At 40.0% G+C, this 17,653-nt stretch overlaps 1 protein-coding gene across 13 annotated transcripts in view; it reads left to right on the top strand.

Annotated features, from left to right (window-relative positions):
* The window catches only part of CTNND2 (catenin delta 2), a 526,223-nt gene that overhangs the window by 285,011 nt on the left and 223,559 nt on the right, over positions 1 to 17,653 (top strand). For all 13 annotated transcript variants that reach the window (XM_072153023.1, XM_072153024.1, XM_072153031.1 and 10 more), the window contains one exon: positions 10,913 to 11,126. In XM_072153023.1, coding sequence (XP_072009124.1) covers positions 10,913 to 11,126 — 214 coding nt within the window. The remainder of the gene's footprint in view (positions 1 to 10,912; positions 11,127 to 17,653) is intronic.

The following is a 17,653-nucleotide window of genomic DNA, read 5'->3' as shown; positions in this document are numbered from 1 at the left end:
GGAAATTCAGAATATACAGAAAGATCTCCAACCTCACATGCAACATATACAGTTTACAGAACTGGACAATAAATTAAAAAACCACATTGCCGACTTGGAAAAATCTATCACCACAATTAAAAAAAATAAATTCCAACGTGACCTTCTAGACTATCAAACTAATACGGTCTATGAATGGGGCCGAAGAAACAGATATGTGCCTAAATCAATCCTAAAAAAGAAACCATACAGCAGCGACAAAGAAGGTGACCACAAAAAATCTGTAGGCTTCAGTTCTACGGAGGCTGAGAGCTCAGAATACCATTCAGATGATTCTACAATCTCAGAAGTTCCACACCAACATACTACAAGACTCCAAAACCACAGAAAAAGTCAAAAGACGTACCAGGAGGGGAGGGAGAAAACGTTTCAAGACACTATCCAAAGAGGACCCCGAAACCAGCAAAGAACAAGTAAGCGTTATCAACTTATCATCATAAGTTGATGCTGAACTGCCTCTACTATCAAAAGGACTTAATTTTGCTCCAACTAATCATTTTGATTTATACAGGACTATAATGGACGTTAATAATTTTATTCGCCTTTTGACAGTCAAGAAACATTTCTATAACAGTGATAGCATACATGACTGTTTTGATGACTCTAAGGGTTTTATCAATGTTAACTGTGAATCACAGCCAATAACAGGTCTTGATTTTCCTTCTATACAGGATATAATTGTTTATGATACACTGCATAGCTTAGATGGTGATGCTAATGGTAATTATTGTGATACAATTAATAAAGCTACACATTTCATTACAACTAATCCACTTTTCTATCCAGTAAACTCTAAACCTACTGTACTTGATAAATTCCAAGAGATTGTGCAAACAGAGCTAGTCAAACTACATGTAAGAACTAAAAATCACAGTAGCGACAAGTCAAATCTTACCAGTAAAGAGAGACTTGCAATGTCTTCACTCAGGTCCAAATCGGACCTAGTAATTCGAAAGGCAGACAAGGGAGGGGCGGTTGTCCTCCTAGATCTGGGATTGTATGACAAAATGACCAAATTGTTATTACATGACACAAATAATTACATCCCACTTACCTGTAATCCAACAGAACGATTTATTAACACATACTGCAAGTATTACAAAAAACTACCTGGAACTCACAATACTCCTGGTTAACTGTGACATAGAGGCTCTTTATACTTGCATTCCACATCCACTGGCAGTTATAGCCTTGACATACCATCTGGACAAATATTTTAATTATACAACAGATCTCAAGATGTACATCATAGAGGTTGCACACTATCTTTTGACTACCAACTATTTTCAATATGATGGGTCATTCTTCCTGCAGAAGTCTGGTGCACCTATGGGGGCAAAATTTTCCCCATCGCTGGCCAACTTATACGTAGCCTGGTGGGAAGAGCTATACATTTTCAGTGAAATCAACCCCTTTGCCTCCAAGATAGTCAGATACGGCCGTTATATAGATGATATCGTCATTATTTGGGGTTCCGATATGGCGACCGTCTCTGACTTCATTCAGTACCTGAACAGTAATCCGTTTAATCTTTTTTTCACCTTCCACTGGCATAGGAATAACATCACCTTTTTGGATTTAAATTTAAACACATCAGCTGAGTCTGAATGCATCCTTACCTCCACATACCGCAAAACAACAGCTAGGAACAGTATCCTTCATAGCTCCTCTTGCCACCCGATACATACGATTAAGGGAATTCCAGTAGGGGAAATGCTAAGAGCAAAAAGGAACTGCTCCACAGACATGCAATACAAAAAGGAGGTAGATTCTATTACTAACAGACTAAGGAAACGGGGTTACACTAAATGGAACCTGGATAGGGCTATAAAAATGAGTTCAGATCGATCCAGGCAAGATTTACTTTCCAGCCCTGACAAGCCTCCCTACGTACGCCAACAGAAACCTAAACCTACTTTTGTCACTATCTTCAGTGAGGAATTGAAACATGTACAAAATATCATCAGAACACATTTACCCATCCTAAATCAGGATGATGAGCTACGTGACATCCTAAAAGAAGGATGTTCTTTTTCCACTAGAAGAGCCCCCACCATAGGAGGCATTTTATCTCCAAGTACAAAATAAACAAAAGAAAAAAAACTGTTGAATCGTGAAGGATTTTGGATCCTGACAAAAGATTGTATATACCCTAAAGGTTTCAATGTCAGGAACGACTTACTTGTCAATTATTAAAAGATGTTTTTACTGTGTATATATATTTTCTATGTATGTTTTTATACTTGCAACAAGTTTTTTCTTTATCTGTGTCATTTACCAGAAGGGGTTAAGCACCTGCTCACCTACAATGGGCTGACATCACTTCCCGTGAGCTGGGTATATCAGTATGTAACCCCATATTGGAAGCTATCTATGACTAAGGACCTTATTGGTCAGAAATGCGTAAGAAGATGCTTTTTTCTGCACTTATGTGTTAATACCTGTAACTTGCTGTGTCACCATGTTTAAATAAAGGATTCAAGATTTCCGGTGAAACAAAAAGTGCCGACCTCATCTGTTCTGAAGTTTATGTTTGCTTGGGAGAAGAGTAGTACTCTCAGAGGACTGTGCACCTGGAGTTTTGAGCAGGTTCGTTTGGTGTGTATTCACACACAACAGTGACTATGCATAACATCATGTCTGACAAAGAGAACTAGTATTCTCGAAAGCTCGCCATCAAATATACTCAGTTAGCCTTAAAAAGGTATTGCCTGATTTCTTCAATCTTCTTCTGCTCTCCATGGATAACACTGTACAAATCTACACTCCTAGCATAATCCCCATAACATATAAAAAGACATATAACACAAAAAAAAATCATCTAAATCATAACACAAACCCCACATAGCCCAGTATCACCGCGTCCGTAACAACCTGTAGAATAAAAGTAAATAATTATTGAACTTGCACGATGAACACCGTTAAAAAAAATCTATTAACAACGTGCCAAAAATTATGATTTTTACTTATTGAATCCCACAAAAAATGGAATAAAAGGTGATCAAAAACACATATGTATTCTAGAATGATACTGTTGCAAAGTACAACATGTCCCGCTAAAAAACAAGCCATCAACCAGCTCCGCAGCCAAAAAAGTAAAAATGTTATGCCACTTGGAAGACGGCAATCTTCCTCACTGTATGGGCGTAGTGTTAGATTTTAAATTTTTAGATGATAGATTTTTCCCCACATTAGGGTTTTATTTGGCAAATTTAGTAAAACGTAATAAAAAATGTTCAAGTATGGTATCCCCATAATCGTACTGACCCATAGAATAAAGATTACATGATTATTAGGCTATACGGTGAATACCAAAAAAAAACAATAGGAGATACCAACCACAAAATGGTTACACTGGAAAAAGCATCTCATCCCACAAAATAAATGCCATCACATGGCCCCAATAACAGAAAAGCTAGAATTTTATAGCCTGAAAAAGGGGTCATTGAGGAAAGTAAAATCCTGGCAGCTGCGGGCCGCTCCTTTCTTTCTGCGCTTCGATGTGGGCCAGTAAAACAAGTAACGGCCACATGTGGGGGGTCTCTGTACTCGGGAGTAATTGCATAACAAATTGTAAGGTGGGTTTTTCTCTCTTTTTATCTTTTGGAAATGTGTAAACTTTAGGGCTAAATGAACGTATAACCACAAAATTTGACCATTCTAAATTTCACCTCCATTTTGATGTAATTACTATGAAGATTTCAAGGGGTTAACAATCTACCTAAAAGCTGTTTCTTATAGTTTGAGAGGTGCAGATTTGAAAATGGGTTGATTATATAGGGGTTTTTATATGTAAAATTTCATTCAAAACCGTATTTATCCCCAAAATAGTCAATTCTGAAAATACAGAAAATCGATATTCGATTTGTAAACCCCATGAAATCAAAATACATTTTCCAGACATTTCAAAAATTATGAAAATGTAGACATATGGGAAATGTTATTCAGTAACTTATTTATGTGGCAAATCTGCCTGAAAACACAATGGGGCAGATTTATCAAGTGTCTGAAAGTCAGAACATTTCTAGTTGCCCATGGCAACCAATCACAGCTCAGCTTTCATTTTACCTGTGCTCATGAATATTTTAAAGGGGAGCTGTGATTGGTTGTCATGGGCAACTAGAAATATTCTGACTTTCAGACAGCTTGATAAATCTTCCCCAATAATTTTGAATTTCGAAAATGGCAAATTTTTAAAAAAAAATTCATAATTTTTTCTTACGTTTTGTATTTATTTTGAAAAAAAAAATCAGCCAGGGGTTTATATTTTTGCCAGCTTCATAAACCTCTATCTCTGACCTGTAGATAAGAGCCAGAGTTCTCATATCATGTCTGTTTATAACCCTCCTGTTGTAAATAAGATGTCTGTATGCAAGATTCCTACTTCAGACCACCAAGTATGAAGGAATTAAAATAGGAGACCAACAAATCTGGGTAACCTTTTTTGCGGATGATTTATTAATACTTTTGGCAGACCCGCTAGAAATATTCATGATATCTTTAACTCCTTAGAAGTTTGGGATGTAAACAGGCTTTAAAGTAAATATTACAAAATGTGAGTTATTGGATCTTTCTCACAAAGAGAACCCACGTAAATGGGATACACTAGCCAATTAGATACCTAGTAGTCAATGTAGAAATCCGTAGTCCATCCACAAACTTCACTACCCCCTTCACTCATTGAAAAGATTGAGGCGGAACTGAAGAGATAGGAGACGCATCCCCTATCTTTGTCGGCCCGCTGCCACCTTCTCAAGATGATGACCTTTCCTATATTTCTCTATGCAATGCAAACTATCCCTTTATTCATAAAACATATAGATGTGAACTCTTTGCATTTGGCATATACTTCATTTATATGGGCATCTAAACGCCCTAGAATTGTGTTACATAAGCTTCAGCTCCCTAGGGAAAAAGGGGGATTAAATCTCCCTGATGTGAGGACATATAATATATCCTGCCTGATGTGTCATGCAATAGACTGGCTAGGTGATAAAGAATGATATACTAATACTTCACTGGAAGGGACGCTAGTGAAACTGATGACACTGAAAGCACTATGGCATACTCACATAAGGTTCATGCCAAAAACTGTGAAAAATAATCTGCTTCGAATGCAAGGACTCCCCTTTTTAGCAAGCAAACATATGGCTCTATGGGGATACCCAGCGTTCCCCCAGGAGAATATTAACAAAGCCTTTATTACCTGGTGTGAGGAATGGATTAACACAGCAGCCCAATTGCTTCATCCAGACGAACCTAGACTTCTTACCTTCCAGGAACTAGTATCACCTTTATTAGGAGCATTACCTTTGTTTTTGCCAAGTACAAAGCTTTCTGAGAGAGAGATTAATAAATTGGTCAAAGGAGAGAGAAAAGAATATCATAGATAACGCAATGACCTATAATCCAGCTCTTTTCTCTAAACCTTTCCTAGAAGCAAATGTTAGGGACAAGGTTGGTGACCAATAGGCAAAACACTTATTTAAAGCTTGGGAAAACGATGTGGACACTCCCGATATCACTCCACAGATATTAGAGGGTTGGGCCAAAGTGTATTAGATTGTAATATGTGAGAAATGGAGAGATTGTCATTTTCAATTCTTACACAAAGCCATTTATGGCTTTAATATACCACCCTCACCCTAATACGCCAGACCGCCTGATAGCGTGTCCTAAGTGCAAATTACCAGGCACAGCTCATGGGATGTGGCAGAGAGACTCAACAATTCTGGCAACAAGTGGTGGCACTGGTTGTAGACTAATTACATATTCTCCGATTGTTACTACTGCACTGTGAGGTACCTGATTTTTCCTTGCCAGGAATACTACATGTATACCTGCTATCCATAATGGCGAAATGGCTACAAAACAGTCCCCCACAAGTAACAGATGTGATACAGTTGATTAAAATAGCTATACAACTGAAAGCTATCGAGGTGGAAAACTGTAAGATTTCAGGACAGAAAAATGATTTGACGAATGGGGAGGTTTCATTTCTGGGCAACTCTCTGATGAAGAGATTAAACCAATAGTTCAACCTTTTGCTAATAACACCTGGTATCTGTTTGCAGACATAGTGGGCAGGCTAGGAAGGCTCAAGATATCATGAGATGTGGACCCTCAGTAGGGAGCTTATACTTAAAATCCCATCTCACGGGTGCTCCTGTGACCCACCTCCCCGGGTCGCAGGCACGCTTGTGTCCCTCTTCCCTGCCCCGGTCCGCTGCTGGCTCACTTACCGGCTTCCTGAGATTTAAAGGGCCAGGGCGCCGATAATTGGCGGTGGCCGGCTGCCAATTCTAACAAATCCCCAAACCCTTCCTGTGTTCCCTGCCAGATCTTTGTGCCTCCATGCCTGAGACAAAGCTGTATTTCAAGCCCTTTGCGATTATCCTGATTTCCAATTGTGACCTCGATTTCCTTCCTGACTTCACTGCCGTCTGTCCTGACCTATGCTACGTCCCCGATCCTGTGCTTCCTGTCTTGAACTTCTGTCTGTCCCTGACCACGCTTCTGCCTCATGACTTTGTACTACGCCTTGGTTGCCTCCGCAGACAAAGTAGTTTTTGTGGAGCAAGCTGGTGGCACGCCGCAGCAAGTCCAACCCGCTTTGCGGTGGGCTCTGGTGAAAACCAGGTGCCACTTAGACTCAACTCCCAGGTGTCGGCTTATGTCACTATCCACAGTGGTCTAGTGGGTCCACTACCCCTGGTGCCTGACAGTAAAATCCGGCCAAGGTTCTGCTTACTGAACTGGATGATCTTACCACCATCGTGGTCCAGCAGTCCCAACCAATTGTCGCGCAAGGCCAGCAACTTGGACATCTCACTGCAACTTTGCAACAATTGTTGGTCACGCAGCAGCAGCGACTGGTTCAAGCGGTACCTCCCACTACTACGGGTCCATCATCTTTGGCAGAACCCAGACTGCGACTATCCGTGCCTTCTAAATATGACGGAGACCCCAAAATATGCAGAGGGTTCATCACATAGTGCTCTATGCACATCGAGCTGATGCCTACACAGTTTGCAAAGGAAAGGTCTAAGGTGGCTTAGTCTGCTCTCTGGGAAAGCCCTAGCATGGGCCAATACCCTCTGGGACAGGAACGACCTGGTCACTGCTAATATCTCCACATTCCTCGCATAATTGCGGTCCGTCTTAAAGGAACCAGCTTCAGTGTCATCTGCAGAAACGGAACTGCTGAATTTATGCCAAGGGGACTCATCTGTTGGTGACTTTGGGTTCAATTCCGCACTTCAGCATTCGAGCTCTTGTGAAATGAAGCGGCTTTGGTCGCCATTTTTAAAAAAAGGACTGTCTGGTCAAGTTAAAAACGCACTGGCTGCACATGACCTGCTGTCTACACTGAAGGGTCTCATTACTCTGGCCACTCAGATTGACGTATGCATTCTGAGGAGCAGTGTCTGGAACAACTAGATGTCAGGACTCGAGGTTTGCCTTGCCTGGCTACTGTTTTCCAAAGACCGTGCCTGCCACCTTCCGTGTCCCAAGAGAAGTCCCAATGAAGACAGGAGAACCTTTGCCTCTATTGTGCCAGCCCGGAACACTTTCTTGAGTCTTGTCCAGTCCGTCCTCAAGCATCCGGGAAACGCATGTACCAAGGGTTCTTGGGAGGAGCATCCTTAGGTGAGAGCAAAGCTTCTCCACACCTGAACGTGTCTGTTTTACTCAGCTCCAAAACAGGTACTTAGTTTCAAGCTACAGCCTTCTTGCATTCTGGTTCTGCAGTGGAAGCTGCCCTGGTCTCCCAGGTCACCTTCCTGTGATCCGCCGTCGGCTATCTACTCCGTCAGTGGGCAGGTCCTCAGTGATCCACCCTCTTAAGGCACCGAGCTTCTTTCTCTGCAAGTTGGGGCTATGCACAAGGAGAGACTGTAATTTTATGTGCTTCCCCGATCTACATCTGCCGTTCTGTTGGGTCTCCCATGGTTGCAACAACACGCTCCAGTGCTTGACTGGCAGACTGGGGAAACTCTCTGCTGCGGTCCAGGGTCTCAGTCTTGCTGTTTCTCTGTTCTTTGGCCAGTGTCCAACATGTCTGCTTCGGTATCCTCCAAGCCTCTGGTGGGTCTTCCTGCTGCTTATACAGGTTTTGCCAACATCTTCTCGGAAAAACAAGCAGAGACTTTGCCACCACACTGTCCTTGAACTGTCCTATAGAGCTGCTGCCAGGCACGTTTACACCACGAGGTCGGGTATACCTATTGCCTGTACCCGAGACCTTGTCTATGTCAGCCTATATCAAGGAGAATCTGCAGAAAGTAAGTCTCTGCAAGTCTTCGTCTTTTTTGGATTCTTTTTTGTGGCCAAGAATGATGGTTCTCTCCCCCCCAGCATAGACCATCATGGACTTAAGTTACCGTGAAGAACCGCTACCCACTACCCGTGATCACAAAACTCTTTGATCGCCTCCGTGAAGCTAAGGTCTTCACTAAGTTGGACCTTCAGGGGGCATATAATGTCATCGGCATCCGTGAAGGCTATAAATGGAAGACTTCCTTCAACACTCGAGATGGGCACTTCGAATATCTGGTCATGTCCTTTGGACGCTGCAATGTGCCTGCTGTCTTTTTTTTTTAAGAATTTGTCAACAACATTTTCTATAACGACTTGTTATATACCTGTGTCATGGTCTACTTGGACGATATCCTGGTGTTCTCTACTGACGTGGAATCCCATCAGGCCCACATGTGACAAGTTCTCAGGCGCCTAAGGGCCAAATGCCTATATGCAAAACTCGAGAAGTGCCAGTTCCACCAGAAGAGTCTCCCGTTCCTCAGATATATCATTTCTGACAAGGGTCTACAGATTGATACCTCCAAGTTGCCTGCGGTTCTCAACTGGCCTCGCCCAGTATGACTACAAACTATAAAGAGATTCCTGGGCTTTGCTAACTACTACTGGCAGTTCATACCATATGTCTCCTACACGACTTAGTCCGCGGTGGCGGCCAAGGTGTAGTACAAAGTCGCTCCAGGTGGCTCCCTGTGGAGCCACCTGGTGGTACCACGCCACAGCAAGTCTAACCCACTTTGCGGCGGGCTCTAGTGAAAACAGGGTGCCACTTATGTGATCGTCCGTGGTGGTCCAGCGGGTCCTCTACCGCCGTTGTCTGTCATCACAGAGACAGAAAATAAAAAGACGGCAAATGGCATATGTGATGGTATGGGTCACCGTTGTGATATGTTATGTTCCTTTTATTATAAAAATTTCCCAGTTACGAAGGTTTATATTATCCATCAGTCTGGAATACGCACAGGTAATAGACCTTTATTACTCTTTTTTTACAAGTGTACCATACACATCTGTATGCGATGACCTGTATGCAATATGTAAAACACAGAGAAATCTTGTACAAAGAAACCAACACAAATCAGAACTTTTGAATTCCAGTATATCTTTATTGTATAGTTTGTAAAAATTTTATATACAAATGTTGACAAAAAAAAAGATATCTGTATGTATATATTTAGACACAGGAGTAATCAGCACCCCAAGTAATCCAAAACTGGGTGAAAATGTGGGTGAAAATTTTTTATTTCATGTGTTTGAAATACAGCAACATTTCGGCCCAATGTGAGCCACGTTTTAGTATCGAATACATTACACATAACATCATCTCATGTGTGAATAGCAAATCTATTTCGTATAATACAGTGATGTCATAAAGTGCATGTGCTTTTAAAAGAACGGTAAACAGGTAAATATTTTAATCCACCCCCCAATGTATGAATATAATATAACGTGTCCAGTGCTGATAGCTAATCTATTCAAATAATACAAAAGACAGGATGTCTCACCATCTGCTTCATCCGCTGCGAATAAATAAACAAAAAAACATGATGCACGTGCCAGTCCTATACAGGCATGACACGCATCGGTGGAAATGCAAGCCGCTGAGTGAAGTGTGTGCATGTGTCGCCCTAGTCATTGTTTGGCTGTCCCAGTAACCACTCGTGTCATGTGACCTACTGCCCAGTGTTGCGATCTTGGAGAAAAAGATGCTTTTAAACTCAGTGGATCTCAAGTGACGAACTCCAGCTAGCCGAGCATCCAAAGTCAAAGGCATCACTATGAAGTGCAATTTGTCACGCAGAAAACAAGCCGCCACAGAGCTTTTCACATGTAGAAATAAAAAAGTTATGGATTTTTGAAGGTGGGGAGTGAAAAATGGAAATGAAAAAACAAAAAGGGCCAGGCTGTTAAGGGGTTAAACAGAGACACACATCACAGCAGGGTATATAGAGACAAACTACAACCAAAACCCACATAATTTTTAGCAAAGTGCCGATACGACAAAATAATCAGTAAAATATTATTCCTGGCTCTGTCACAGGTTTCAATCGTGTTGGCGTCCTGAAGAAACCTATACAGTAGAAGGAAGGATAAATTTATATTATTGTAGCTTCCCTCAAGGGTCTCCAGAACAGGTAGAATCATAGAGCCCAGATCAATCCATTTTTAGTTCAGATCTTTCCACACCTCCTCACTTCTCTTATACTCCTCTTAAAATAGGGTTGAATGCAGCACATACTGGGCTTTCTGGGATTGCAGGAGAAGGCCTTGAGTCAGGTCTGATTAACTGTGCTGGGTGCCCACTGAGAGGGCTCTGGGGGCTCCATAGGGTTGCCACCACTGCATTAAGACATCTAAAGTAGGGATGGAAAAAATTTCTGAAGGCTGAAACTATCCTTTTTCTCAAGCAGAGAAATGTTTTTTTTCCCCAATACTTAAAATATTCCATCCTTATAATATTGACATGATTGATCATTATATATTTTTCCACATTTCTTATGTAAACTTTGGTCATTTGACAGTTGAAAACAAATGATTGTGTTATGCATTACAGATTCGAAGGCAAGGTGGAATTCAATTATTAGTTGATCTTCTGGATCATCGGATGACAGATGTACACCGAAGTGCTTGTGGAGCACTAAGGAACCTAGTTTATGGAAAAGCAAATGATGATAACAAAATTGCATTGAAAAATTGTGGTGGCATTCCCGCATTAGTGCGACTACTACGAAAAGCCTCAGATTTGGAGATCAGAGAACTAGTAACAGGTATGATAAATTAAATCATAAATCATTAAATAATAAATAATAAATGCAATTCAAATATTTGTTGACATTGATGCTTTCGATGGTTTTTGTTGATCAGTTTTATTGTAGATGTTTTTTAATGTTTTTTTGATGGTTGTCTAGTGTTGGCTCCTCTGATCATCTATAGACTTTGACTATTGTGTGTGTGATCGCCCGGCGACACCTACCAGTGTCCTCTATCGCACCTGGGCCAGCTCTCACTTACAGCAGGACTACTCTAAGATGTTGTCCCATTGTGTCCTTATTGCATTGAAGTAATGATTCCAATATTAGGGTTAAAACAAGGGAGAAACTGCTATGCGGCAGGGGCGCTCTGCTGCATAATGAGGGTTGACATTTTGGGGGAGGCCCACATTATCATTGGTGCTGCTGAAGATCCTGTTTTGAGCCCTATGATTTAAATAGGTTCAAGGGGCCCTACTGGGAGCTTCAACAGCTCCTGTGAAGATATGCTTTCAGTATATAATAATTTGGCTGTGCATCTTACTGCATTTGCACTCTTGCAAATTACTCTGCTAGTGTAAAAGCCTCTCCAGTACAGTCGTCATGCTCCAGCAATCTCCACTCAAAGCTGAGCAGGGAGAAACTCAAGACACAGTATTGGTAGCGCAGCCCCCTCCCCCCACCAAATTGATCATAAACTTGTGATCTGTAAAATAATAATTCAAGTTGAGGGTAAAAATAGCACAATGATAAAAATGTATTAACGCTTTTCTGTGGGGAAACAGAAAAAACAGCTATTTTGTATTCATTTTTTATGCAGTTCACAGTACAATATAAAAAAATATGATATAATGTCTATGACATAATATCTCTGTGGTAGTATGATTAAGACAATATCAGACACGTACAGGTGCACACCTTCACTATAAAGGACTGAGTTGACAGGTACCAAGGTCTGACTTTGGTATCACAGGGTAAAAGAATTCTGGCAGTAGTAAGGAATTATAAACCTGCTATACCATCACTCATAAATATTTCAGATATATAGTAAAAATAGTAATTGATTTATTCAGACAAATAATCTCACATAGGCATAAAAATTCAACATAAAATTCCACATACGATGTAGTTCATATGTCTACATTTTCATAATTTTTGAAATGTCTGGATAATAATAATTCCTTTATTTATAATTACTGCTTTTAATAACATTTTAAATGAATGACATTAAAAACACCCTATATATAAACCCATTTTCAAATCTACACCCCCTTTTTTATTCATAGTATCATAGTATCATAGTATGTAAGGCTGGAAAAAGACGCAAGTCCATCAAGTCCAACCTTTAAGAATTAAATAAATGTTTTATCCCCATAACCCGTGATATTTTTTCTCTCCAGAAAGGCATCAAGGCCTCTCTTGAACATGTACATAGAGTCCGCCATAACAACCTCCTGCGGCAGAGAGTTCCACAGTCTCACTGCTCTTACAGTAAAGAACCTTTGTCTATGTTGATGGTAAAATTGCCTCTCCTCTAGGCGCAGAGGATGCCCTCTTGTCCTGGTCACAGGCCTAGGTATAAAAAGGTCTTTGGAGAGATCCTTGTACTGTCCGTTCAGGTATTTGTACATTGTAATGAGGTCTCCCCTCAGTCGTCTTTTTTCTAAACTGAATAATCCCAAGTTTTGTAATCTGTCATTGTATTCTAGTCCCCCCATTCCTCTAATAATCTTGGTTGCTCTCCTCTGCACCCGTTCCAGCTCTACTATGTCCTTTTTATACACTGGTGCCCAAAACTGTACACAATATTCCATGTGTGGTCTGGCCAGGGATTTGTATAAGGGCAAAACTATGTCTTTATCATGAGAATCTATTCCTCTCTTGATACATCCCATAATTTTATTTGCTTTAGCAGCAGCCGCTTGGCTCTGGTCACTAAAATTAAGTTTACCATCCACCAATACCCCCAAGTCCTTTTCAGCTCCAGTTTTACCAAGTAATTGACTGTTTAGAACATAATTATACTTTTTGTTTCCATGGCCCAAGTGCATAACTTTACATTTATCTACATTAACCCTCATCATCCATTTCTCTGCCCACTCCTCAAGCTTCCACAAATCCCTCTGTAATGCTAAACTATCGACCTCAGTATTTATTACTTTACACAGCTTAGTATCATCTGCAAATATTGAAACTTGACTACAAGGTCATTAATAAAAATATTAAAATGAAGTGGCCCCAATACCCTGTGGCACTCAACTGGTAACGTCAACCCAATCTGAGAATGTGTCATTAATGACGACCCTCTGGTTTCTATCACTAAGCCAATTACTTACCCAAATACAGAGATTTTCCCCTATTCCCAGCAGTCTCATTTTATATACCAACCTTTTATGCGGCACGGTGTGAAATGCCTTTGAAAAGTCCAGATATACAACATCCACAGCGTCCCCCAGATCCAGTCTTGAACTTACCTCCTCTTAGGACCGATCTCTCATAAACCCATGCTGATGCTGGGTTATAAGGTTGTGCAAAGTGAGATACCTCAGGATAGCTTCTCTAACAAACCCCTCAAGACAGTTGAGAAGGCGACATTCAGTAGATTAGCTCTTTCCTCATCTCCTTCCACCACGACCCCCATGTTATTTCTAAGGTGAATAGGTGAATGCCTGTGTGATGTCAGCTTATATACAACGGCTTGGCTCTATGTATGGTAGACTCATCCATAGTATTGTATGTATAAAAGCTGTCCTTCAGTTATAACCAGTGACGTCTTCTCTAAACGTTATGAGAATGGAGTATAAGGAGAACACTGTAACCCCTATAGCTGCATATTTCTCTGTAGCCTTGCTTTACTGACTACATACTGAAATACTGCTACTTCTGATAGCAGCTTAAGGTTTGATCACACCAGTCCATCACAATTTGTCCCTTGTTATACTATCAGGTCCTTAAAGGGATTGTACCACGTTTGATGGTTATCCTCACCAAAAAGCGCTACCATATAAGAGAAGAATCTGCCAGTATTTTTTTCAGACAATACAAAAGACAATTACAAAATAACGGCATTAGAAAAAAAACCCAAAAAAACTATTGCATTCCAATTGTAACATGCAAAGAGATCTACCATCTATGTTCAATTCACAAGAAGAGAGGTAAAGGATAGAGGAAAAAAGGAGAAGTAAGAAATGAGAAAATTCTCTTTTCCACATTAAAAAAGAAATAAATTAAACAATGATAATCTTTTCATAACCTGGCCAGGATTTCCATCTAAGCTCTTAGACTTTATAATATCTTGTTTCCAGAGACATTGTTCAATTGAGTTAACTGAGGATATCAACTTCTCAATGGTTGGAGTAACTTCGTTTTCCAATTTTTAACAACTTTGTCAACTGCAAATCACCCATTAATCACCCATCTAAATTCATACGTTTTTCACAGCGTTTTCTTTCCTTATGTTTACAAATGTTAATTCTGAGGATAGTACAAAAGAGTCTTTGATTATCAATTCTATAATTTTGGCAAAGCCCTTCCAATAATTTCTCAATTTAGGACACAGCCAAAGTGTATAAAATAAAATTGCTTTATGTCCACAATGTCTCCAGCATGAGTCAGAGTATTCCGCAAATATATTTGAGAAGCATGCGTGGTTATTGTATCATCTTGTATGTATTTTGAATAAAGTCTCACTATAGTTAATTGAGTTAATGCACCCCTCAAACTTTAATATACAGCTTTTATAAAGATTGTTAACCCCTTTAGATCTTCATAGTAATTAAATCAAAATGGAAGTGAAATTTAGAATGCTCAAATTCTGTCGGTAATGTGTTTATTTAGCCCTAAAATTTACAAGTTTCCAAAAGATAGAAAGAGAAAACCAATCTTAAAATTTGTTATTCAATTTCTACCGAGTACAGAGACCCCCCACATGTGGCTGTTACTTGTTTAATGGGCTCACAGCGAGGCGTGGAAGGGAAGGAGCACCATGCTGCTCCTTCCAGGCTGGAGTAGAAGAGCATCAATTCTGTACTGGATTTTTTTGTGTGTTTGTTCACTGTATAGCCTAATAATCATGTTATTGTTATTCTATGGGTCAATACGATTACAGGGATACTCTACTAAGATCTATCATTTTTGCATGCCCGTTTTCCAAGTGGCATAACATTTTTACTTTTCTGGCTAAGGAGCTGGTTGATGGCTTTTTTTTGCACTTTACAACAGTATCATTCTGGAATACATATGTTTTTTTGATCACTTTTATTGCATTTTTTGTGTGATTGAATAGGTAAATAACATAATTTTTATGGGTTTTTAATTTTTTTTTATCGTTGTTCATCAAGCGGGTTCAGTAATGATCTTTCTTAATTCTATGGGTCGTTACGGACACGGTGATGCTATATATGTGGGGTTTGTGTTGTGATTTAGACTTTTTTTTTGCATTTATATGTCTCTTTTATTGAATATTCCATTCTGTGTACTGGGAAGCGGGAAAAAAATTCAGAATGCAGTGAAAATGGTGAAAAAAATGCATTTACATGTTTGCATGTGGGCTTAGGTTTTACGGCTTTCACTGTGTGAATGACATGTCTGCTTTATTCCTTGGGTCGGGTTTTCATACATTTACAAAAAATAAAACCAACTGTAAAAATTATTATTTTTTTTTAGGACTGTACGACCTTCTGAACACTTTTTATAATTTTTAAAAAAATATTTTTCAAAAAGGGTTACTTTTTCGTTACTGGGTTAAATGCAGTGAAAAAACGTTATTATATTTTGATAGATCAGGCATTTTTGTGTTTGTCATTTTTACTGTTCATTTATATGACTTCTAGGGAAGGGGAGGTGATTTGAATTTTTTTGTATTTTTATTTTTTTATAAATTGTATTTTTTATTTTTACAATTTTTTAGACCATTTTTTGCCATCTTCTGGCGCTAATAACTTTTTCATACATTGGTGTACAGAGCTGTGGGTGGTGTCATTTTTGCTACTTTTAATGACATTTTCAATGCTATCATTTTTAGAACTGTATGACTGTTTGATCACATTTTATAGAATTTTTTATGTTTTTCAAAATGGGAAACAAGTACCATTTTTCATTTTGCCGCTATTTTCCGTTACAGGGTTAAACGCAGTGAAAACTTCTTATTATGTTTTGATAGATCAAAATATAGTATCCTATAAATTGCCGATATAAGGCCTGCAGTAGAGGTACCTCCCTTGCACAACCTCTCAAACTCAGTTGGCATTGAGACTGATGCTGCACCATATGTAGTGGATAAAATTGATTTCATTTATATAGGGAAGAGGAAGGCAAGGAGAACCCTAGGTCTGGGAAGTCTATTATCTCCCGTGATTGATAATCTACTATGTCAAATCTAAATTTGCATTTATCGTGCCACGGCTTGACCATTCGTCCCTCAAGGCTGGACCACAGTCCTGGGTTAAGGAGGAAGGAAGTCATTGGAGAGCGGGCTGACTGCAATTGAAATTTTGAGGCACAGTAGTTCCAAATTGATCTAGTGTGTCATGGGGCCTATCAATCTGCAGGATGGAGGGGTGGGGGCCATGGCCCATAGGAAGGCATTAGGGTGAATCGGGGCACTCAACTATTTCTCCACCTCCATCCATTTAGTGTATGCATATAAGGAGGACCAGGCTGGTATACTTCTCAAATGCATGGCCCAACAATATTTAAGCATGTCTGTGAACGCTAGCCTGCCCCTGTCTTTAGGCAAGGTCAATATTTGCCTAGATAATCTGTGATGTTTGTGCATCCAAATAAATTGTAGCAGAGAGCCCTGAAAGGCCCTTAATATGCGTAGGGGGATTGGCACCGGTAGGGTTTCAAAGTAATATAGGAGTTTCGGTAGAATTGTCATCTTTACTGCTGCAATCCTGCCAAAGAATGAGAGGGGTAGTTTATCCTATCTGCTCAGAAGCTGTCTCCAGGATGTGTAGAGGGCTGGGAAATTTTGGTTATATAGGGTTCTGTAGGAAGTGGTAATCTTAACCCCAACCTTAACCTTTTTCCCAGGTGGTTAAAAATTCATCTAATTTGGCATTTCTCTGAGCAGGATCACAGGGTAGGCTAGATGGCAGGTTATATAATTTGGAACTTCCGATATTTCCCTGGGATCATGAGTTATTGGTCCATCAGATCGCCTTAAGGCTTAAGCCGTGGATGTAATTGAGTCCTCCCTCAATTGTCTGGCCAGTATGGTATGGGCCTTGTTTCCCTTTTCATAGTACTTCTGCTTGGTATAAAGTAAGAGCTTTTCTGTATGAAATATCGCTAGTTCTTTCAGTTGAGGTCTACCACTTTTTTATGGAGTCCTATAGTAGGTCAGGATTCTCAAAGAGCCTCCAGGTGGATCAGATCAGCTTTCCATTGGGATTCCAGCTGTTTCCTCTCCTTTTTGAGACTCATGGCTATAGAGATGCATTGCCCCCTAGCTGCCATTTTGTGTGATTCCCACAAAGCTGGGAGAAACACCAGCTTCTCATTTGCTTGAAAGAATTCTTTAACAACCGCAGCTAGTGCAT

Source organism: Engystomops pustulosus, chromosome 5, assembly GCF_040894005.1.
Source record: "Engystomops pustulosus chromosome 5, aEngPut4.maternal, whole genome shotgun sequence".
NCBI lineage: Eukaryota > Metazoa > Chordata > Amphibia > Anura > Leptodactylidae > Engystomops > Engystomops pustulosus.
The sequence above is the reverse complement of the archived record's forward strand: the minus strand, read 5'-3'. Positions and strand labels throughout refer to the sequence as shown.